Source organism: Myotis myotis, unplaced genomic scaffold (assembly GCF_014108235.1).
Source record: "Myotis myotis isolate mMyoMyo1 unplaced genomic scaffold, mMyoMyo1.p scaffold_m19_p_13, whole genome shotgun sequence".
In the NCBI taxonomy this organism is placed as follows: domain Eukaryota; kingdom Metazoa; phylum Chordata; class Mammalia; order Chiroptera; family Vespertilionidae; genus Myotis; species Myotis myotis.
Genome location: NW_023416317.1, coordinates 10,430,939 through 10,456,553, shown reverse-complemented (window position 1 = coordinate 10,456,553; position 25,615 = coordinate 10,430,939). Strand labels below are relative to the sequence as shown.

General features: G+C 41.8%; 1 protein-coding gene across 3 annotated transcripts in view; it reads left to right on the top strand.

Moving 5' to 3' along the window:
- Positions 1-25,615, top strand: part of PTPRG (protein tyrosine phosphatase receptor type G) — a 677,374-nt gene that overhangs the window by 158,471 nt on the left and 493,288 nt on the right. For all 3 annotated transcript variants that reach the window (XM_036331715.1, XM_036331714.1, XM_036331716.1), the window contains exon 2: positions 13,739-13,843. In XM_036331715.1, the coding sequence (XP_036187608.1) occupies positions 13,739-13,843 (105 nt within the window). The remainder of the gene's footprint in view (positions 1-13,738; positions 13,844-25,615) is intronic.

The following is a 25,615-nucleotide window of genomic DNA, read 5'->3' as shown; positions in this document are numbered from 1 at the left end:
ACTCTTCAAATGTGTTTTTCGGTGTAATTGGTCAGAGTCAGAGGTTTTAGAAAAAGCACAACCAAAAATGGAAACAGAAGCAAACTCTTCGTATGTAACAGCTGCCGTTTCTTTGTCAGGAGAAGACTTTTGATTAAATAGCTCTTTTTCCGAAAAAGAACCCCCCCCCCCCCCCCCCCCACACACACACACCTTCCCAAGAATTAGTTTAATTTGGCCATCTTTATGTGACCTGGTGAAAGTTTGTACGCAGTTGGAGGTTTGAATTACATCATTGTAGTGAAGAGTCTAACAGCCCGTTTAAGTTGTTTTTGTTGAGACTTGCATCAGTTATTTCAGGCAAATAATTCCTCTTCAAGGCAGAGTGCAAGCTCTTTCTTCTGAAGGTCTCTGTCTACAACCACAGAGAACCGAGCAAACCTCATGCTTTCTGGAAAGGAAGGGACACTAGCCCCTGATGAAAATGGAGATAACAGAAATGAACTTGGAGCCCTGGGGTATTCTCACCAGCAACATGACAGTGGTTGCCTGGGCAATGCTACCCAATTCCGTGGGTTAGTATTATTTTTTTCTTTTAAATTTCGGACAGATCTGCATTGATTGAATCAGACAAAGCCTATGGGAGGCCTGTTTTCCGAGTGTCAGGAGGGAGAATTGGTCCTATGCACATTGAATTACAGAGAGAGGGATATTTGGTAATTTATTTCCCTACCAGCCACAAAGCATATTTGTTTCTGAATATATTTTCATGACTAGAGACAGCGCTGAAGACTTACTAAAGACCAACTCTTTGTCATCATTCAGAGATGCATTGCCATAGATTTAATTTATTAATTCCCTTTACTTAGGTCACTTACTGTTCCATTGCTCACAGCTACCTGTGGAAGAGAATTTTCTTGTGTTTTTTTTTTTAAAGGACTATTTAGGGAGGCAGAGAAACCAAGTCGAGTTTAAAGCCATCCACATGCATGTCTATATTTAAACAATGAAAAAATTGTTATTAAAATAATAATCACCTACCTAATCTCATCCAACATCCATAGTAGATATTATACAGGTAGGTAGTTTTTTTTTTTTCTTGTATAATATTGAGGATGTAGTTTTATGCACTGCATAGCTCTAATATAGTGATAATGTGGGTGTTTTTTTTTTTTTTTTTTTTGGCCTCATTTTGTTTGCCAATAGTTGTATCTTGCTTGACTCTCATCAACTGTTTTTTTTTTAAAAATTTTTATTGACATATATAAGCAATTTATTGCCTGGTATAATTAGTACAAATCCTAATTCAGGAGATAAAGGGCAAAAGGGAAGTTGCAGAAAATAATAGCAAATAAAACTAAAAACACGACGAGATGGGTAGGCAGTTAGTCAGGTGAATGTCAGGAGACTGTTTGCTCTGAAATTGGCCTCCAGGAGCATGGGCTGCCTGCACACAGTTGCAAGTACACATTTAATGAATGATTTGTCTGGCCTCACCCTGTGGCCACAGTTTTTGGCTCTCGCCTGCCTCCCTCCAGTCTGTTCCCTTCGTTAGCAGATCACCTTTTTAAAGCATACTTTGATACACGTGTTCTAAAACTAGATTGTTGTTATGGTTGCACAACTTTGTAATTATACTAAAAACCATTACATCTCAGTAAAGCGGTTTTAAAGGAAAGCAGACACTGGTCCTGACTCCTCTTGGAGTCCTTCAAGTTCATGTCAGAGCCTGACAGTCCTGCAGGATCCAGCCCCTCTTCTCCACCAAGCAGCTCCCCAGGCCTCCCCAGGTGGCCTCCTGATGCCACACCTTTGCTGGCTTGACATCCTCACACCTTGCACTCTATCTTCGCATCCTGCCAGCGCTTCCAACCAAAGTGACCTCTCCTGCCCTGACTGCGGTCTCCAAGTACATTTCTTCCTTATTGTGTTCTCTGTGGCTCTGTCACGTCTGCTTCATTTAATGGTCATGCTTGTTTCACCATGTGCACAAATGATAATTTAAGTAGTTGTTGGGTGACCCGCCTCCTGGCCTGAAGGTCAGAGGATGGGAGTGATGTGGCGTGAAGACTCCTGAAGGCCTCGGTGCAGTCACACCCGACCTTGGAGAGACTGTGAATACTTGCGTACATCTTACCAAACTCCCTAGGGATTCTTTTCTGGCCAGGAGTTAGGAGCGCTCCTATGTGTGAAGGTGCAGATGCTTTGCTGACCAGACCCACAGAGTTTTGAGGAATACATAGACAATTATAGGTTACCGGGTGGCCAGGATTTAAGTTTTGTCAACCTAAAAATCTAGGAGGCAATAATTGAACAAAAAGAGGTTATTTGAAATGGAAGGAATTCAGAAAGTACAGATTCAGGCAGAAGCCCAAATAGTGGTACTTCACATTCCCCACAGGAGAGGGACTCAGGGTTTTTCTGGGAAAAGAGGAGGAAGATGACATAAGTTTTTTCACGAAGAGTTCATTGGTGCTGCTCTAGCTGGTTTGGCTCAGTAGATAAAGTGTTGGCCTGCGGACTGAAGGGTCCCGGGTTGGATTTGGGTCCAGGGCACATGCCCAGGTTGCGGGATCCTGCATGCAGGAGGCAGCCAATCAATGATTCTCTCTCATCATCGATGTTTCTATCTTTTTCTCCCTCTCCCTTCCTCTCTGAAATAAATACATATATATGTATTTTTAAAAAGAGTTCATTGGTGCTAGATGAGTTAAGGATAGATCTGTATGCCATAGACTGCCTTGAGATTTCAAAGGCTGCACTTGCACTTCATTGATTGGTTAACAACAGTTTGGTCATCAGCAGAGTCCACTGTTCTTACCGACAGTATGCTGTCATTTTTACTGACTGGGAGTGTTGGTGGTTTGGTCCTCTTGGGAAGGGAAAGAAAACAAGGCGTGCAGGGCAGTCCCTCTGAAATGGCTCCTCCGGCTCTATTGTAAGGTGGCTTCACTCATGTCACCCCTCACAGTGGTGTCCCTAGTCGGCCCTAGAAGGCTCAGGGTTCACTAAGCCACTCAGCTCTGTCCACAGTCGTGCTGGGTATCTTGAGCCAAGGAAGGGGTATGATGGTTGGAGTGCCCTTTATATTTGACCCCAAACCAGCGCTCACGGCTTGTGACTATGGTTTGGGAATTAATTTTGCTGAGTATTTTTGTCCCCAAGATGCTCACTACATCTGAGTTCTGAAATGTGAATCCTGTGCTCAGTGCTGGCACGTTTTGCTGGGGTTGGTAGATGGACCATGGTTTTAAAATGGGCACCCAACAACATTTAAGTAGGGTTTTTTGGGGTCCATTTCTTTTTGTGCTGTAAAAAAAAAAAAGTCCATTTTATTAAATATTTCTATGCAGTATTTCACAGGGACTATGTATGTAAGTGTCTTAACTGTAGTAGAAGGAGCCCAAGTTATAAAGCTTATCCTTTATTTCTCAGGTATAAAAATTTATTAGGCAGTCACGATTACACACTTTAAAGAGAAGACACAGAGAATTTATTAATCAATGTGTCACTTTGTTTCTCTGACTCCAGTTGTAAGTTAATATTTTGTCTTGAAGTTACTTTCTTTTTTATAGACAATAACCAATGTTTGTATCATTGTAATTAGGTGTTCTCCACATCAAGTTAGAAAAAATCACTCTCTATTTTTCTGTTAGTGCTATTATAACATGATTTTATATTAGACAATTGCCAATAGTGTTGGGAAGAGTAGACTTGAATTTGTTATGTTATTAGTTTTCTGAGGCCTGCATATAAACTGTTTTTCACTTGTGATGGTTACTTTAGAGCAGGTGGAGTAGCTATTAACACCGATGTTTTTATAATTCCTAAAATTGAAGTTCATGAAGAATAGTTTTACTATGGTGTCAATTATATAGGTTTGAGAGTAATACATGGTTCAGGTCTGTGTATTCTTGGGCAGGTTATACACCATTTCTGAATAATTGTACCTAACCCACAAGATTATTGGGAGAATTATATGAGCCCTTGTATTGATGGTATGTTAATAATGCCTACCTCATAGGCAATACTTGATTTATTTATTTTTAAAATCTATTGATTTTTTTTCAGAGAGGAAGGGAGAGGGATAGAGAGTTAGAAACATCGATGAGAGAGAAACATCAATCAGCTGCCTCCTGCACACCCTCTACTGGGGATGTGCCCGCAACCAGGGTACATGTCTTTGACCGGAATCGAACCTGGGACCTTTCAGTCCGCAGGCCGATGCTCTATCCACCCAGCCAAACCGGTTAGGGCTGGCAATACTTGATTTAGTAAGTGACTTATTACTGAGCCAGGTCATGGGTGGCAAACTTAGATGGCCATACGGACTAGACAGGAAACAAGAATGATCAAATGTGACTGGGTGGGGCCGTGATTCTTCTCTAAAAAACTAGTCATTATTCACCTGGCATCGTGGTGCTATTTGGGGACAAAGTATAGCTCCTATAAAAAAACAACAACAACAGATATTGGAGCTCCCACCTAGATTTTCCCCTGTTGGCAAATACTTACACACACATGCAGACACGTACAGTGGGTGAAACAAAACTTCTGGGTTAATGGCTGTATTGAGCCTGGTGGCCGGCCACCAAAATGCAGTCTGGGACCCAGGTGATCTGAATTTGCCAGTTCTGTTGATTATTAAGGATTCAGAGAGATGGTGCAATTGTCAGATTGACAGGAAAAATTTGTTACAATCGACATTAGCAAAACACTCCCCATGATTAATCCTCATTTTCGCAGGAATCTTATAAAATCGAAGGATACGAGTCTTTGAAAACCAAACAGTATTAAAATGGATTGGAAGAGTTGGCTGATTTATTTGCACCTGATGTTATAAAATATTTGAAGTCAGGCATAGAATTCTTTTTTAGGAGGGTGCCTCTGAGCTCCTGTATAAATCCTCTTTCTAGGGTACCTTTCCTTGGACCTGTTGGGAAACATGTATTTTTGTTTCTAAGGTTTTAAAACTGTGATATATTTAAAATTGTGGAGGCACGGCTCTAGTTTTTTGTCTCTTTTAGTCCTGTCTGATTAAAAAGAAAATGGTTTCCACCTTTTGGAATCAGTTACTTTAGAGGAAAATAATGAGAAAATGTCAGTATTTTGTGTTTCCCCCTGACCTAAGTCCTTTTTACAAGCCTTGTTGTGTGTTCTTTGCCCACTAGTAACTGCATTGCGTGTGCTTCCCCTCCCCTTCAATTACCTGTTTTACCTGAAAGAGACATGGCTCTGTGTGAGGTCTCTTTATCACTTCAGATGATGAAAAAACATATTTTTGTAGTTGGGACAGTAAGTACCTTTGACTGTGATAAAATAGGCAATTTACTGTAATGTAATCTATTATATTTGAGGTCAGTTCAGTATCACAAATAACTGAGGGGCTATTTGTAAATGAAGTAGTTACAAAGGAATGTGCTTTTTGATTCTGCTTTCTTGGGACCCTAAGTACATTTTACTACAATTAATTGAAAGCCAGGCACAAAGGAGATGAGGGGCTGATTGGAATATTGAATTACTTTAACTATAATTTGATACTTTTGCTCATTGTAGGCACAAAAAAGATAAAGATTTATTCATTTTAGACTATTGTGTGGTTTTAATGTTCTTAAATGCTCTTTAAAATGTAGAGAAAATTATGCTTGGTAGCGATTTCTCCATCCTTGAGGGATCTTTAATTAGTTTGTTGTATGAGCTGTTATAATAGATACAAACAGCCTGCTTCGGGTTGCCTGCCGCTCTGGAAGCGGGCATTCTGGGTTTGAAAGCAGGGGTGCTCTTACTGCTTTCCATTGGGCAGGTTTCTGGCAGTGACTCTGGAAGTGAACTAGGACTCTGTGTAGGAACCATCCATCCATCATCCGAAGTAATTTCAATTCTGGCACCAGGGAACCAGAATTTCTTTGTTTTGATGTTTTCAATTTTGAATGGAAGCTGGGCCAATTCTCCCAGGCGTCTAAGTCCTTTGGAATGACCTAGAATTGGACATACAGTTGAAAGTGGAAATACCCTCAAGGGCCACTACACTGTTTTGCTTTGATGGAACTTCGGGCTGTTCTCATCTCAAACATACTGGTTTCACCTCTACATAACCTCTGCCATCTAATCACTTCATCCTGTGGGAGATCATGACGTAGCTGGGATCAACGGGCATTGTGGTTCAACATGGTGAGATGACACCGCAGGTGGGGGGACGCCGTGGTTATATGGAAATGCTTGTAGGGACCATGTCTTCCTTTCTGGGTGGGCACCTCAGACTTCCATTCATTTTCAGGTGCACAAGTGCATGTATGTAAACACCCCACCTTTGTTAAAAGCAATAAGACGTTAGTTCCACTCTGTAGTTTTCAGTTTCTACATTTGGAATTGTGGGAGAAAAATGTTTATTTTACCCCATGTAGATGCAGTGACCCTTTTCTCTGACAGTTAAACCGAACAGACATTTTTATCAGGAACGCTGTCTAATGTAGTGTTTCCAGAGGAGCCGGTTTCTTTGTGTGGAAAATGTTCAGCCTGCACATGAACACACAAGAGTTAACTCAACGGGAAACTCTTCCCCCCGCCCTCCCAGGTCAAAATTTCTGTGAAGCCCAGAGAGTAAGGATTATAGAGAACCCTCCTGAAGATTATGGTTGTGGCAGATGGAATACACATCTGCTTTTATATTCCCAGCATCAAAACATTTCTTCTTGGAAACTGTGTCCAGTGCTCTGGGAAATTAAATCATGCACTTAGGAGTCAGTTTCATTGACATCTTCCGTGGAGGTAGCTCTTAGGATATTTCTGTGGGAAAGACTTGGGACTCTGGGTCAGGAAATTTTTTGTCTTTTTTGCTCCAGGATGGAAATGAGGGGTGCTCGGTAGAAGTTCTCGGAGGTGGTGGCAGAGTTGATGAAAACACCTGCCACTGGCTTAGCCCTCTGCACAGGGACCGATGCCTCCCGCTGAGTGAGACGTGAGCAGCGGTGGCTGGTTCATGCTCTTGGTTTTGTGATCTCCGCTGTCATCCTGTCAGAATTGAGAGACTCAGATGGTCCTGGACGGTGGGAGTCGCTGGGTTTTTCCTTTCTAAACTCACTTTATGATTATAATATCCAGACCTTTGAAGGCAGCCCCGTTTGATATTCCTCATGCACAGGTTAGTCAACATGTGGGTGGGTGTGCATGTGTGTGCGCGCACCTGTGGTGAAACTCACACTAGACAGGACCTCTTTGAGGAGGAGTCCACCTCAGTGTACAGGCCTGAGCGTCCTCTGTGCCCTCTACCCTTGTCACATCACTGTGGCCCCGGCTCTTCGAAGCGCGGTGACCCCACTTAAAGCCCCTCTGTGCTTTCTGCTGACCGACAGCTTCGGTGCCTGCAGTGGGCTTGGTGCTGTAGAACCTGGTAGTTTGTATAACAACAGCACCTCCTTCTTGTTTGACACACGATAATTAAGGGCAGATTTACACTTATTGTCTGTTCTGAAGAATGAAACTACATCTTTTCATAAGCATTCTCCATTTCTAATTGTGTAATTAAGTTGCTGACATAAACAGGGATGCAATTTTACATTAAGGTAAGGACCTGTAAAGGCATGCATTTGCATAATTTAATTTTCTGCAGGGAAGATATTGAAAATCAATAGCATGATTCATAGCCTTACCATACATATCATCGCCATGCTGCTGTTGGTTGGCTGTTGGAGTTTAGAAGCTACAAAGAGTATTAAAATTGATTGAGTTTGGTGTGCTGAGTCTGTATCTTGGGAACCATGGATTGTTTCTCTCTGCAAATCTCTGCTCCTTGCCAGTAAAGTATTAAGTGCTTTAAGATACTAGATATATCTTTTTGACCGCTGTTCAAATAATAATTTTTAAAAGTTTTTTAAAATAAAAACTTTGTTATACGATTAACATACATTTGGGAACTGAGAGTTTGTTTTGTTTTAAATATGCAAGTGCCAGTAGTCCATGATTATGTTCTTACTCAGGGAAAAAGAAATCACGCATTACTGACATAGAGGAAATGACAGGGAACGCTAAATATAGTCATCTTTATCGCATGGTTTACGTGCCAGGGGATAAAGTCCCCTGCTACCCTGTTCATTCCTGAGTTGCTGCCCCAAAGAACTGCTTTGAGGTCCTGGGGTCATTCCTTCCAGCTTCTCTTGTAGGTGTTTGTTGTTTCTGAGAGGGGGGGAGTGTCTAGAGAGTGAGACAGTAGGTGAGAAGGCGGTGTTTCCGCTTGTGGTTTATATAAACACAGCATATACATGTAGATACACATAATCTTACCCCCAACACAGACATCCACCAGCCTTACCATTTTTCATGTATTTATTAATGTAGTCACTCAGAACTGAACAGCTATCATTTGCAAGGTTCCACCATGGATGGTAGGTTGTGAGTTCCTAATCTCTGGGGAGCTCAGAGGCCGTGCAGCATGCTCTTCAGAAGCAGGCTTTTTTGCCTGAGGACATGGAAAGAGAGAGAGAGAGAGAGAGAGAGAGAGAGAGAGAGAGAGAGAGAGAGAGACCTCAATTGGTTGCCTTCCCTCTGGCCCTGACTGGGGATCTGACCTGTAACCTTTCGGTGCACAGGATGACGTTCAACCACCTGAGCTACTCCAGCCGGGCTTCCTGCCCATTCCAACCCCGCGTTCTACCTCAGCACTCTGGGGGGTGGGATGAAGACAGGGGGACCCACCTTCTTCGAGATGGCCCTGTCCCGTATGTTACTGCTTGTTCTTTGGTCTGTATACAGCAAAACAACACCTCTTATTTTTGTTCCAAGTTGAACTACCTCAGACAGGCAGTTCCAGTGCTCACACCAGGGCGATGTGTGTGGATGGCTGGGAAGGTGTCTGCTCCTGGGGGCATGGATGCATTGATTTGCCTTCAGGGGAGGACCCCCAGTATGTAACCCGCTTGTTTCTTGGATGAAATACATCTTTGTAGTTTTGCTTTTTCACTGCTATTTTAATGGGTTGGGGGAGCTGGCAGGTATTGGAACCCCAAACCTACAGCCTCTGTCCAGTCCAGGTGAAGACTTTTGGCCCCAGGGTCTGCTTCTTGGTGCTGGCAGGTTGGCGCGCTTACTGATGCAGCTCTGGACCCGTCGCCTTGCTGTCCAGCAGGATGGGCAATGCAGCTGCCAGTGTGGAAGCCACACAAATGAGAGACAGGCTGGCTGCCTTCATCCTACTTTGCCCCAGCCTGACGTTCTCAAAGGTCCTGGGAAATGGAAAGCATCTCCTTTTCAGAAAAAAAAGAAAGAAAAAGAAAAAAGGAGGACTGGTTGTGGATACTAGATAACATCTCCTGTAAAAGGCATAGGAGTTAATATCCTTGAGGTTTACCCCATTCCCTTTACGGTGATACCTGCTTCGTTTGTTTGTCAGTTTCCTGGCTAGAACTCTGGCTCAGTTCGGGTTTGTTGGTCTAAATTCTGAGGTTAACACCACCCCCGGGTGGTTTCTGCAGCAAGTTGTCCATTTCTGCCTGGCCAGCTCTTTACTCGTGTTATACTTAACATGTGAAGTTACAGGTTGCAGGGTAGAGGCTGAGAATGAACAGGACCCTAGGTCTGGCTTATCCAGGGAGGTTTGTGCTTCTTATTTCTGGATAACTTTAGAAAACACTGATATCTGCCCCCCCCCCCCCCCAACCCAACCCAACCAATTAAATTCCAGTATCTGCAGGTAGGATCCAGGGTATAGGGTTCTTTTTTATTATTATTACTAGAGGCCCGATGCACGAAATTCGTTCAAGAGTAGGCCTTCACAGCCACGGCTGCCTCGGCCCTTGCGGCCCCGCCCCCACCCACTGGTCATCCTGGAAGGTAACTCGGGAAGGTCAACCTGCCGTCTGGCCTAATTAGCATGTTAGCTCTTTATTATATAGGATTATTATTATTATTAAAGCATCCAGAGTTGAGAGCCAGAGCTGGAGTTTAACAATGGCCTTTATGGATGGAGAACTTGATGATCAGAAGTTGAAGTGCCTTGTTTGAAGGTCACCAGGTCACAATTTGTATCATTTGGGCATCTTTTGCATATGAGAGACAGAAAAGTAAACTTTGCAGATAGTTGGTTCTTGTAGATTTAAAGCTTCCATGGGGTTGGTTTTAAATTGGCTTTGTCCCTGGCTTAAAATTTGGCAACAGAAATCATGCACAGATTTTGCTTCCTCTGGCTTGGTTCCATTCTTTTTTTTTTTTTTTAATAAATCTTTATTGTTCAGATTATGACCGTTGTTCCTCTTTTTCCCCCCATCACTCCCCTCCACCTGGTTCCCACCCCACCCCCTGCCCTTACCCCCCCTCCTCATCCATAGGTGTATGATTTTTGTCCAGTCTCATCCTGCACCCTCACACCCCTTTCCCCCTGAGAATTGTCAGTCCACTCCCTTTCTATGCCCCTGTTTCTATTTTATTCACCAGTTTATTCTGTTCGTCAGATTTTTTATTCACTTGATTTTTAGATTCATTTGTTGATAGATATGTATTTGTTGTTCATAATTTTTATCGTTACCTTTTTCTTCTTCTTCCTCTTCTTAAAGAATACCCTTCAGCATTTCATATAATACTGGTTTGGTGGTGATGAACTCCTTTAGCTTTTTCTTATCTGTGAAGCTCTTTATCTGACCTTCAATTCTGAATGATAGTTTTGCTGGGTAAAGTAATCTTGGTTGTAGGTTCTTGCTGTTCATCACTTTGAATATTTCTTGCCACTCACTTCTGGCCTGCATAGTTTCTGTTGAGAAATCAGCTGATAATTGTATGGGCACTCCCTTGTAGGTAACTAACTGTTTTTCTCTTGCTGCTTTTAAGATTCTCTCTTTTTCTTTTGCTCTTGGCATTTTAATTATGATGTATCTTGGTATGGTTCTCTCTGGATTCCTTTTGTTTGGGGTTCTCTGTGCTTCCTGGATTGTAAGTCTATTTCTTTCATCAGGTAGGGGAAGTTTTCTGTCATTATTTCTTCAAATCTTTTTCAATATCTTGCTCTCTCTCTTCATCTGGCACCCCCATAATTCAGATGTTGGTATGCTTGAAGTTGTCCCAGAGGCTCCTTACACTATCTTGATATTTTTGGATTCTTTTTTCTTTTTGCTTTTCCGGTTGGGTGTTTTTTGCTTCTTTGTATTTCAAATCTTTGACATGATTCTTGCGATCCTCTAGTCTGCTGTTGGATGGTTCCATTCTTGAGCTCCTCTGCTGACCCCTTGCTGTATCCTCAGTCACCCCCTGAGGCTTCCAGCTCATGCCCTAAGACCTCAGGAAGAGAGGAGAATCTCTCTGATTGGTGGATGTCCCCATTTTTAAACACCTTGTGGGGGCAGGGGCACGGTCTTACTGGCTTAAGCCAAACTAGTGTCATTCTGTTGCCTCCCTAACTCCCCCATTACACACACACACACACATACACACACACACACAACACACAAACACACACACACACACATGCACACACGCACGTGCGCGCACACACACAAAATAGCTGGCAGGGAGACAGGGGAGGTAAGGGGCAAGGCTCTCCAATGTATGATTCTGACTAAGGAAGTGAGGGCTATGGTGGTTTCAAAAACAGTGACAGCAACAAATGGCCACTGTGTTACCAGGCATTTAAAAGCACCGTATGCCCATGCTCAGTTAGGTGCTCTGCTCACAATAACTTGTATTTCTAAATAACTATCCTATGGGGTTGGATTTTTAGCTCTATTTTACAGATAAGGAAACTGAGGCTCAATCACATGCCCTAATGGAAGCCACATGGATTATTCCCAAGGCCAAGACACTCTTACTCATTGTCCTGATACTAAGAGGAAGAATTATTTGGGAATAATTAGAGTGAACTAGCTCTAAGATACACAGCAAACAGACACGTGCAAAATCTTCCTATATACGTGGACAGTTAACAGTTATTCATTTCATGTGCTTTAGTCTATGGACAAAAAGTAGATGAGGAGATGAGAGATTTAATTTTGATCCCTAGATTAGCATGGTCAACTTCCTGGGGCTTTGTATGGCTCATCTGCAAAAACTAGGATGGAGTGGATGATAGGTAGCTAAAACTTCAACATGCTTTAAACATGAAAAGTGACTTAGATTTCTACTGTGCCATTCAGGACCAATGACTAGGCATAAATGACATCAATTTTGCTTTTTCGATGTGTTTCCGGATTTTAAAAGATTCTTCTTTCCCTCTGAAGGGTTCATCTTGCTGGAATATCTTTGTTCTTTGTTTAAGCATTAAACATGTCTTTGCAATTGACATGTAAGCATAAAGTATTTTATATGTTTCCTCATTTACTTCACGACTGTCTCAGTGTCTACATTGCTAATGCCATCATGGTGAGATTATTATTATTATTACTCTGACTAATTTGGAATAGAAAATGTGTTATGTTTTCCTGGTGCCATCCTAATTTTTAATTGACTGTACAGTTCCGCTAACTGCTTTCTTTGCTTTTTAAAAGCACATTTGATTTTGTTTGGATGCATTTAAATGTTAACATAGACAGCTGGGATGTATTGTTTGAAGTGTAATTCCATTTCATTTTGGATTCTGGGCACCTGTGATATTTGTCTTTTTTACACATCAGTGCACTCAGGTGTGGGCTCACAACAAAAGAGATTTGCATCCATGATGGAAGGGGAGGGGCGGGCTTTGAACACAAGAGCTGGCAGATGGAAGCCTCCACCATGGGGTCGAAGATTGGATTCAGTTTGAGTTTTCAAAAAATACATCATTAAGCAGTGTTTCTTTCTTTCTTTTTTTTTTTTAGTCCTCACCTGAGGATATGTTTATTGATTTTTTAGAGAGAGAGGGAGAGAGAAACATCGATTGGTTGCTTCTCATACACACCCTGTCCAGGGCCTGAACCCACAACCTAGGTATGTGCCCTGACAGGGATTCAAACCTGCAGCCTTTTGGTGGACAGGACAACGCCCCAACCAACGGAGCCACCTGGCCAGGGCAGTGTTTCTTTTCTGTTGCCCTTGGAGGGTTTAAATTTCATATCCTCACGTACAATAGGTGACTAAGTCTTCAGGGTCCAAAGGATGTGGAAGTCAGCCACTCAACCTTGGGAGTCTCCTAGGCTCAGGCTGTGCTGCATGTGGGTGGCAGCAGCCCTGGCTTGGATGTAGGTACTTAAGTTTGGGTCCGTGACCTGCTGCACACTTACCTCAGTGACCTGGGCTCTGAGCCTCACTTCCTCCATCTGTAAAAGAGATGGCGTGGCCCTTGCTCTCTGAAGATCAAATGAGGCTGGAGGCCCTTTGCACCCACCACATAGGCTGGATGCAGGCTACAGGTCTCCTAGTTGTATGACCTTGAGCACGTTAAAGAACTTCTCTAAGGTCCAGGTTGACTGCCTTGCAGACTAAGATCCTATTTAACGAAGAGCTAATATGCTAATTAGACCGAACAACCAAATGGCCTTCTGGGCTGCGAAGGGCTGTGAGGGCCCCGAGGTTGCGAGGGCTGAGCCCTTTGCATGAATTTCGTGCATCGGGCCTCTAGTAATGTATATAAAGTGCCTAGTGCATTGAGCTTCTTGGGTTGTTGTAAGCTGTGATTAATATTAATAGTGACCACGGTAATATCTCCAGAGTCTCCTGTAGCTGCTTTTCTGTAAAACCAATAGGTTCTCTTCGTTATTCCAAGGCTTGTGCTTCCCAGAAGTCACTTATTGGTGTGCATCTGACACCTTCCTGGGCTCAGTGGTGCTGCCGTTGTCTCACTGTGGCTCTCCTGTCTTCCTTCTAGCATTGACCGAAGGCTACATCGGGTCCCTTCAGGACAGCAGACACAGCAGCTCCTCACAGATCCGCAGGCGCAAGGCCTCTGGGGACCCGTACTGGGCCTACTCCGGTAAGTGACTGTTCTGAGTGGGATCTCACTGATCAGTAGCCTCTCATTAAACTCTCTGGAAGGTTCACTTTGAATCACCTTCAAGCCAGACTTCTGTCTGTTCATACCTTTTGTGATTCCCTAAAAGTTTAAATATTCAAGCCTGGTTTGCCTCGAGGTTATTAAAGTACTTTAAATTATCCCTCCCACCTGTTTTCTCAATCTGTTTTTCCCCTAAATTTATTTCTGAACTTTACTTGTTAATGAGTTATTGTGCCAAATTTGTCATTTTCCAAAAGATGCAGCCTTTCCTTTTCTGTCTTTCCAGTGGCTGGGATTTCAGAGGCTAGTCTTGAGCTGCTAAATACCTGCTGAATGTTATAGAGCATCACATATCAAAATGATCATTTATGCTTTAATCTAAGAGATGCAACTTTAGTTTCAAGTTGGATCTTAGTCGAATATACTTCAGCCCTCTCTACTATATAGTATTCTGAAGTTCTTTTTCTTTTTCTTTTTACTTTTGGCCTTTGAGCCAGTGAAGAGAGAGCACTATAGGGCAGGCAAAAGTAGGTTTACAGTTGTGAACACACAAACAGTTTATTCTTTATTAATTACTAGAGGCCCCGTGCATGAAAATTCATGCACTCGGGGAGGGGGCTGGTCCCTCAGTCTGGCCTGCGCCCTTTCCCAGTCCGGGAGCCCTCAGGGGATATCTGACTGATGGCTTAGGCCTGCTCCCTGTCAGTCTGGCCTCCCTCTGTGGGAGGCTACTGGTGGCTGATTGGGGGATGGCACCGGCCAGCGAATGGCTGGTCCCACCCCACAATTGCCCCTCCGCTGCAGCTGGTTGCTACCGCCACCTCTCTGATTGCCGTCTCCTCCCTTTGCCTGCTGGCACCCACCTTGGCTGGCCTGGAGCAGCCCACTTGCCAGCCCTGACCCTGCCGACAGGTCATTCCACCATTCGGTCGATTTGCATATTAGGCTTTTATTGTATAGGATTGTATTATGTCCTATACAAACAACTATAGACCTACTTTTGCCCACCCTGTATTATAACCATGTTGAATATCCTATTGGAAGTAATTTTATTACATTATAAAGGGGGGGGGGGGGATGAAAACCTATAAGAATACACAGACCTTCTAAATTAATGCCTCTAACAACTAACAGAGATATGATAGGTGATTGCTATTTCTAAAACAGATTTAGATGCTCAATACATGGAACATGTAGCTAATTAAGGGGGAATGCTTGAAGAAAATAGGCCACTTTGGAAATTTCTTTGGCACTGAATAATTTAAATTCTTTGTATGAAAGGGCTGGAAGGCACAGAGCATTAGTCTTAATAATAAACCTATATAATTATAGAATGCTGTTGCATACAGAACTGAACGGTATTATTTTCATAATGATACTTGGGTTTTAAATCCTGAATTTCTACCTGCAAATCCTCTTAAATCTATGTCAGTGTAAAATTTATAGGCCTGATCTTTAATTACACCTTATCTATTGGCTTTTTGCATCCTTTTGTCTCTTGATAAATCTCCTGCCCCTACAGGGAGAATAGCCTATCTGTTTTGTTTTGCAAAGAGCAGATAGTGATTCTGAAGTCTTCCATCACACCCAGTTTCTTGTGATTAGAATGATCTAATTAGAGCCTTTTTGTCAACATTTTTGATAAATGAAGGAAATTGGGAGACAAAAGCCAAAATTACATATATAGAGAGCTCCTTGCCAAGAAACCCAAAGAAAATTTATCTTTTTGTACTCTGTGGCTGCAGTTCAGTTAAGAAGCAGCAAAAAGTGGCCTGCTATTTACAGTTCATCAATCTAGGATACTAATGGTGCTAGTCTAGAGTTGGAAGTTACATCCCATCTGCATCTCCAGTGGAAAATGGAGTGAAGGAACGCAAGGCTTACACTCTTCTCATTGCGTAGTTAGGAGTGGACATAGTTGTGATCTCTCGGATGGTGTCATTGTAGATATCTGGCGGACTTAATGCGCCTTCATTTTGTATTTCTGGAATGCCTTGTCTGGATTGGGAACAGCTTCTATGGACGGGAAGTCTAATAGTTCAACTTCAGGGGTTTCATGCTTTTCTGGAAAGATGCAGCTAGTGAATATCTTAGGCTTTGCCGGGCATGTGGTGTTTATTGCAACCACTCAGCTCTGCCATTTTAGTGCAAAAGCACCCGTAGGTAATATGGACAAACTGGCTGTGTTCCCATAAAATTGTATTTATGAACACTAAAATTTTAATTCTATTGAATTTTCATGTGTCAGGAAATATTATACTTCTTTTTCTTTTTAAATATATTTTCTGTTGTTGATAGTATTACAGGTATGTCCCATTTCCCCTCCCTTTTCCCCTAGTCTTCACAGCTTCTACTCATTCGCCCAGGATACTTCTTATTAATTTTTTTCCCCCCTCAACCATTTAAAAAGATAGAAACCACTCCTGGCAGGTATGTTCAGTGGTTTGAGCGTCAGCCTGTGCACCAGAGGGTCTCAGGCTTGATTCCTGGTCCAGGGCACGTTACCTGGTTTGCAGATTTGATCCCTGTCCCCATCAATGCCGGTGTGGGAGGCAGTTGATATGTCTTTCTCATATTGATGTCTGTCTGTCTGTCTGTCTCTCTCTTCCCCGCCCCCCCTCTTCTCCCCATTACTCCCTCTCTGCATCCCTCCCTCTAAAAATCAATGGGAAAAATATTCTCAGGTGAGGATTAACCAAAACTAAGTAAATAAATAACAACAATATGGAAATCATTCTTAATTTGTAGGCCATATTCCAATAGCTGGCCAACTGGATAGGGCCCACAGGCTAAAGTTTGTCAATTCCTATTGTGTTTTCTTTTCTGGAATTGGGATAGGACAGTCATGTAAGGATGCCGAGAGGTATGGACTGGTTTGGAAGAACCAGGGAGGTCACTTGCTGGCCCCAATTCAGCAAATAAAAGGAGAAGAAGAGAATGAAACAGTATCAGTAGATGGTGTGCATTCCTCATGCTTTACACAGTTTTGCCTGAAACGTATACTGAGGTTGCTCCATCAGCAGTTGCTTCACGCCCTTAGAAAGTTCTCCTGGCTGGACTAGTAATCAAAATGGCACAGGCAGAGTAACAGGAGGAAATCAGGTTTTAATTACATGTAATAAGGGGAACTTACATCAACATAAAAATTTTAAAGACAATATGACAAAATGCGGCATACGTGTAGATGAGGACTAAGGAAGCGGGGAGTTAGGGGCCTAGCACTTCAGAGGGAAGCAAGGAGATGCAAAGAGGTAATGTTTAGCGAACACATGTTTGTTGGGCCGTCTTGAAACAATGGGCGCAGGGAGGACTTTGCTCCAATGGGCTCCTTCCTGTCTATGCTGTCTGCTTCGTATTAAACTGTAGTTATCTCTGAGAGTATCTTTTCTTCATGGGAAGGTCAAAGGTTTTTCCTGTCTTCTGTTTCTTAAAAGATAACCGCCTTAAAATAATCAACATCGCCAAAGACATATTTTGGAGGAGCAAATTCTGCTTCCCCTCACACTAAAGTGGTGGGATATTGGTTCTCATGTCCAGAAGACTTGGGGTCCATCAAACACATTCCTTAGCAAATGGCAAATGGACAAAGAAAGGGCAGGAGGAGAAAGAGTTGCTGTCTATTACTTTTGGCACATCAGACCAAGGCGTTTATTTTATTAAAATTTTAAAAAATATTTCTTGATTTGAGAGAGAGAGAGAGAGAGAGAAACATTGATTTGTCCCATTTTTTTAAATGCATTCATTAGTTGACTTCTGTATGTGCCCTGACTGGAGACTGAACTCGCCTGCTTGGTGTATAAGGACAATACTCTAACCAACTGAGCTACCCAGGCAGGGCCAGCCCATGACCTTGAAACTACAGTAAACCAGATGTTGTGAAAGTGGATAACGAACGGTTCCAGGCTGCCTGTCACTACTTGAGTCAATTAAGCAGATACAGGGTGAATCCTATATGAGCAATTTATTTTCCAAAATAGCCAGCAACATGGGAGAGCTGCAGGTCATCCACAAAAATATGCTCTAATTACTCCCCTCCCCCCGTCCCCAGCAAGCGGCATATATTAGATAGAAGGCAAAGATTACACGAGAAAGTAGGCAAAAGGAATTACAGGCCTGGGGGAGTAGGCAAAAGGAGTAAGAGTAGGTATAACATTACAGGTTACAGGCAATTCAGGCTGGGGGTTGCGAAGAGCGGGATTCCATTGTTTTGACAACAAGGTTGTTCATCTTTCTGAGATGATAGGCAGTTCTAGGATACTATAGGGAGAATGGACCACATTTCTAGGTTAACCCAGGTCCAGGGCATAAAACTCCCAGCCAGGTCAGAATGTGCTTTCTTTTTTTTGTTTTGTTTCGTTAATCCTCATCTGAGGATATTTTTTCCATTTATTTGTAGAGAGAGTGGAAGAGAGGGAAGGAGAGGGAGAAACATCAGTGTGAGAGAGCCACCTGCAACCTAGGTACGTGCCCTGACCGAGGATTGAACCCGGGACCCTTCAGTGCCCGGGGCCCACTTTCTAACCACTGAGCAACGCCGGTCAGGGCAGAGCGTGCTTTCTTTAATCAGAAAATTTAACGAATTCCCGGCATAAAGTACCTAATATTACTTAGTGCTCGGTTTGCCACCTTTATTATTGTTGTGATTGGAACTCTCAGTGGGTAACTGTGATTGACAGTGGGTGGGGGTAATACTGAGAGCTAAGCAAGCTAAATTCAATTATTTGTATTTCACCAGAATTTCCCATTTGGGATTTGAGAATAAGGGTTATGAAAACTGCCCTCAAGTTCAGGGGTTGGTTGGCAAATTATAGACCACCTCCTGTTTTTGAGAGTAAAGTTTTATTGGAACACAACCATTCCTTTGTGTATTTTCTTTGGCTGGTTTCAGGGTACAGCTGAAGAGTTGAGTAGCTCACATAGACCTTTGACCAAAAAGTTTGGAATATTATTATCTGCTCCTTTACAGAAAAGGCTTGCCAACTTCTGCTCACATGGATACAGCCCGGGTTTTGGAGCAGATGTTAGCCTGGCTCACACAGAAGTGTTCAGAGATTTGCAACTTATCTTTTTCCCTTTTCTCCCCCTTGGGCCCTGCATTTTCCTTGAGCTGGACTATCCTTGGCAAGTGTTCACTTGGCATTCATTGTGGTTCTGGTGGTCCTGTTTTGGAGAGGACTTGGGAGGAACAAAGATGAGGGAGTGGGGTGGTGAGGACATGGATCAGGGAGATGAGTGGGTAATTGGCCATCCTGGGCCCCTGGGTTACTATGTCCTCCTCCTTAGGTCGCCTTCCTGTGGGGGTTTGGTGAATGATGCTGATCGGGTTATTCCAGTGGCATTCCATCCCGGTCACTTGCCGAGAGTTATAAGTATTTGAGCTGTGTATTGCTTGCTTTTAGGATATTGTCATAACAGCAGTTCATTAATGTTAGTGTAACTTTGCACTTTAGAAGTAGCCAAGTAGCATCATCTGGATAATGCATTCATCCTGTTTGTATTTGAAGAGCCAAAAACCTTCACTTCTGTAGGCTTATTAAACAGCGCCATTGTGAACACCCACAGTTCTAGCACAGGGCTGGAGGAGCCCGGAGATACGTGTTCTAGTCCCATTATGATCATCTGAAGATTGGTTATCTCTCTGGTTCTTCTTTTTTAATATATTTATTGATTTTTTACAGTGAGGAAGGGTGAGAGATAGAGAGTTAGAAACATTGATGAGAGAGAAACATCGATCAGCTGCCTCCTGCACACTCCCTCCTGGAGATGTGTCCGCAACCAAGGTACATGCCCTTGACCGGAATCGAACCCGGGACGCTCTATCCACTGAGCCAAACCGGTTACGGCTATCTCTCTGGTTCTTAATTTGTCTGCTGTAAAAGGTGGGTCTTAATAGCTGAGTTCAATGGGGGAAATACTATGCATCAGAGATATAAAGCAGAACATAAATGTAAGATATTATTGTTAACTGATAATAATAGCAATGTAATTTCAAGATTGCTTTATGTCTTTGGATTTATTTTCTTTATACCAAGATAGGGAAAGAAGGGGAAGGACCTTTTTATGTATTTTATGAAGAATTACACTAAAAAAGAGGGGGCAATAGTTCAAGTAAGAGTATCTTATTGGAAATATTAAACCAGTTTCTTTTATATTAATTTTACTCAACTAACATACAGATATTTTTCTGTGTTACTTGAGGTGATGATAGCTTATGAATTTTGGAGTTTGCCCAGAACTTCTGTAATTATTACACAAAAACGAACACATGTTAGGTAGGTCATCGTTGGAAAGGAAAATGAGAAACAAATCTGGACCAAATTTAAGTGGAAATTTGAGGCATTTTCATAAAACTTTGTTCTCTCTCCTCCCCCTCAAAGTCTTGGGAGAAAAACAGGCAGTGGTTTCTCCCCCCACCCCTTTTTTACGTATCCAATTTGGTTCTCTCCAGGTTCTATCTCTTGTTCCTTCTGTGTAGAAAGACTTCATGATTCAAAACAAGGGTAACGTTTCTCATGGTTAGAGGAATACAAACTGAGACATGCAATGACCGGCATTTCTTATAAGAAGCACCTGGTGTTACGCTGGCTGAAGGTCAAGTAGGATTATTCTAGGAGGCATTCATGCTGAGGCCAGGAAATTGTGGGAGGAGATATATGCAAGGTCCTTTCTCATTTTCCCGGGGTTTGATGACTTGCCCAGCTGTAGAATGGCGATAAAAGGACAAACCTTGCAGGGTGGCTTTGAAGAGTAGAGGTGGTGATGTATGTAATCACCTGGTATAATTCTTGGCCTCTGTTCTGGAGTGGAATAGGTATTTACTCAGTTGGCTCTTAACTATATGTCACTGCACTACCCTATTCATATAAGCATCTGGCTTTATAACACACACCTGTGTTGTGTGTGGGGGTCGGTGTATGTCTTATTTCCCCAGCTAAATGTGGAATCCTTGGGGACAAGGATTGGTATAGGTTATAATTTTTTTTTCCTTCTGTGTGCCAGCATATTTCATTTTGTGCATATTTGATGCATATTCTTCAAGTGGATGAGTGGATGGATAGATAAATGGACTCATGCCAGAGTCTGTTCTTAGGAACTCACTAAGGGGGTCCTGCCATGAAATGCAGATAAATTAGTGGGTGATTTACAAAAGGTTTCACCGTTGGATCCTTTTAAGTAATGAGCTCCTCTGGTGAACTTAAGATATAATTAAGTTCCTAAAATAACGTTTCCATGCCTATTTTTAATAATGTTTATACAGGGTAAAGCAAAATATACATGCCTGCAGAAGCCTGCTTTTGTCTTTAGAACCATGGAAGGCACTGAAGAACCTCAAAGTTTAGTGTTAATATTGTACTATTTGCGGCCCCCGCCCCCTTCCTTCTCTGAAGTCTCAAGGGAATCATTTTCCTAGAGACATTTCCTTTGCAACAGAGACCTTCTGATCTGGTGGAACCACGTGGTTGGGGATGAATCAGCTTTGAGATTCATCTTCCCAAGCCCCAGTTCAAAGGCACCCCACCTTCATGCTTCGCTTGGCCTTTCTCTCCCCAGCTTATTAGTCTCCCCTTTATTTTTTGCAATTAAATTTCATCTTGGCTCTATAATTCCCTATTAGCCTATTTACAGTTTATTAACAGTCATTATTTACTTATTCATTCAACATAGTTATTAATTGCTTACTGTATGCCAGGTGTTGTGCTATAAAGGGAGGGGCCGGAGAAGCTCCTCAGAATTGCTACTGCCAGATCCCAGTCCTTAAAGATGGGCGGGTCTGGGAAGCCTTGGGGCATGAAACGATCTGGCAGGGACCAGGGACCTGGGAGCAGCTCAGTGGGTCTAAGGGCATTTGGGAGGGTGGAGAGAATTAGGAGAATAATGAAGAGTATTGGAGTTGGACCGTGAAGGGTCCTGACAGGATCCTGCTTGTGTCCTAGAACATCTTTTTGAGGATGATAGGAAGTCGTTAAGGGTTTGTTTCCTGGTGGAAGTGAACAACGTTGGTTTTATGTTTGAGTGAAACCATTGGTTGTAGGCTTAGGGAATGGTCAGTGAGGAAGAAGATAGGATGAAAATGATGTGGTTGTTTGTCAAGGATTTGAGAGCTGAAAGGAAAGAGCCCGGGGGAATTCATTACCACTAGTGCAGGAAAGAGAGAGCAGAATGTATTGCCTAGCATGACCCCAAGGTTAATAGGAGGGGGCATTGCTCTCAATTTAAAATGAGTGAGTGAGGGATGGTGGTGTGGTTATACAGATAAAAAATATTTGGACTTGGTCCTGCTAAGATGTGGCGTAATGTTTTATTCATATATTTTACACCCCTTAAACTTGATGCTCTTTGAGCAGAACCTTTATGTGTAATTAATCTTTGCATTCTCTGTTCTTACTTACATGTTTTGGAACAGGAGGGCCTCAGGTAGAGGACGTATTGTGGAACAACTGTTTTTTCCTGTAGGTACTCTTTTTTCTTTACACTTGATCGGTGATTACAAGGATAGATAGAGTGAGAAAAAACACATATGGTCACACACGAATCAGGACTTTATGTATAAAAGAGAAAAATGTGTTGCCATATGCTTAGGGCACCGTGAGCATTTTTCAGTACTTGGCTGAATTTGTTTTCTTTTCCGTGCACTGTTTGAAAGAAATTATTTTTACATCTTGGAGATGTCTTTTTTCTTTTAAAACTTTTATTTTAATCCTGGCTGCCTGAGTTCTAAAGTTTCTTGGCATCTTCTCTCTGGAGATGGTTTCACAAGTGTTTGTGAAGGTAATGGATGCCATTGTGTGTTCTAGGAGGATAGCAGTAAATTTCTCAGGGCCCTTGAGACCTCTGAGAAAGCATATTAGGAAGGAAGACGGAACAGTATTCAATGCTGGGTTGATATTAAGTAATGGATATCGGTGATAACAATTTCAGTTTGGGACATTTAAAACTTGGGTTAATGGAAGCCTAAGAGGTAGGATTTAAAATTGGCTCTGATGGTAGTGAGTTGATGGAGACTTTTTGATTTTTAAAAAAATTATTTTTAAATTGTAGTTGATGTACAATATTACAATAGATTCAGGTATACGGCACAGTAATTAGATATTTATACACCTTATGAAGTGAGCCCCACAATAAGCCCAGTGCCCATCTGGCACCATTCATAGTTATTAGGACATTGTTGACCGCATTCCCTATGCTGTACCTGACACCCCCATGACTCATTTTATAACTGGCCCTTCATACTTCTTAATCTCCTTCACCTTTTTCCCACCCCCAGCCCCCATCTGTCAACCATCAGTTAATTCTATCTCTGGCTTTGTTTTCTGTTTTGTTTGTTTATTTATTTTGATTTTTTAGATTCTATATATAAGCCAAATCATATGGTATTTGTCTCTCTCTGTCTGACTTATTTCACTTAGCATAATATCTTCTAGGGCCATCCATGTTGTCGCAAGTGGCAAGATTTCATTCCTTTTTTTATGGCTGAGTAATATTTCATTGTATATCTGTACCACATTTTCTTTATTGATGGAGCCTTTTTGGAGGACTCCTTTCCAATATCTGAGAAAATGTTGAATATCGGTGGTCTTTGATCCAATATTTCTGCTTCTAGGACCCTGTCTGTCAGAAACTCTAGTGCATATCCCCAAAGTGGTCTTGTATCCAACAGCCCAACAGCCTAAATAACCAGCACTAGGTACTGGGTAAATATAGTGCATCCTTATAATGGAATGCTTACTAAATATCTACCAAATGAAACAGGCTGAGCTACAGATATAATAACATAATAGGGGTAGGAAGTTCCCATTAACGAAGAGAGATAAGAAGTCTGGAACCTCTACATAAGGTTCATTGTGTTTCTCATTGAGAAATGAGAGCTACTGCCTTATATCTCTATAATATTTTAATATCAGATAGAATTATATCTAGGATATTTCAATTTCTTATGCCAGTACATTAACAATATTTTCTAAATTTTTTTTTTTTTTGGTTTAGTTTTGAATAGATGGCTGAATTGTATAGAATTCATTCAGTTTTCTTTGTAACCATTTTGAGGGAAGAGAAAGCCAGAAGGAAAGCAAAAGCCCTTTTGTTTCTGTAATGGGCTGTATCTAAACTATTTTAGGTAAAACATTTTCACTGGCATTTCAAATTTTATAAAATGCTGATATGAACCATGCAGAAGTTAATGAACTGCTATTGAACTAAGTTTGAAAATGAACATCACGATTTATTGAACAAAGCAGTCAGTAAACAGGGACCTAGGCAGAGATGAGGTCAATATTTGCTTTGATATAACATAAATTCTAATATTCAGTAACCTATAAATTTAGTGGGTCTACAGAAGGCATACAGACGTATCTATGAGTATATATTTTTCATATCTGGATGGAACTGAAACATTTTTCCCCCCCTGGTCATAAATTTTGAAGGATGATGCTCTCCCCTTTGAAGCTATCTTCTTGGGGGCAGGGGTGGAGGGAGTGTGGGTTAGTGGAGGGGCATGATTAATTTAAAAGGAAAATACACCCAGCCTCATACATGCCTGACAATTGGATAGCAAGATTTGCATGTGCTTTTTTGATTTACTTAGAGGCTATTCATCTTCCTTTCTAACCTGACAAAATGTACTCATTTGTTATATCTGATTTGGTTCATAAAACCCACTCTCTGACTGTATGAAATGGGAACATCCTATCTTTCCCTTTGGTTACTGTTAAGCTGTTATGTGGATTTTTTTTTTTTTTTTTTTTTTTTGGCAAATACAATATCATTGGTATGTATCATGTTCAGTAACACTTTACTGGCCTTTTCTTTGTTGAAAATATTGAGTGTGGACTCTTATTGCTTATCCTGTCTCTTCTCTTGGTGGGATGAGCTTGGCAGCAATGCAAGCTAAGGGAGAGCTGTGTCTCTGGACTGTGAAGTTTTAGTAATGGGAGTACAAAGCAGGAATAAGTGTCTAATGCGTGTGTAAACATTGAATTTCCTCTCTGTTTAAATGTAGAGGGGAACTCAGTTCACAAGGTTAGGTGTAATCCTGTACCTGAACAAAAGTTTATGTCTCATATGGTCCTCTCGTGGTCAGTTCGCCTCGAGTGTTCTTAGGTCAGGTGACAGTGTAGAGAGGAGCTGTTAGTTGTCAGTGCTTTAAGTGATCTGAAATGAACCCCATCTCCATCTCCCAGATGGTCATCTCCCAGGGCCCTGTTTGAGGCCAGCAGCACTAAGGGTAGCGTGTCTTCTTGGTCGTCTCTTTTGCTACTAAAACCTTTTGCTACCAGGACTTGGTTTAGGTTAAAAAAACAAATCAGCGGTACATACATAATGTAGAACTTTGCCTTCTTTAGAGGTTCTTTTAGCAACAGTAGGAACTTCATTAGATGCTTTCTAGTAATTTTACTTTTCACTAATGATACTACAGTGTATAATAACTACTGTTTTCTCCAAGTGTAGTATTGGATATGATTTTATGTCATATAAAAAATGACTACTCTGATTTAAGGACTTGACATAATAAAGTCATTTCTTGTTCAGATATTTATCAAGGAGAAACGCAGAATTTGGTGCTAATAGGTCTGTAATACTCCTGTCACTTGCCGGTATTTCTTTTAATAGAGGTGGATCTTTAGCTGATAGAGTATTCATTCATTGATGGAGAATTTGATCTCGTGGCTTCATTGTTTCTTGGTGACTTTCATATCTGGCAGCCATGCTAATTTTCTATTTCAGTGTGTTAAGTTTCTTATTAATTTTATGTTT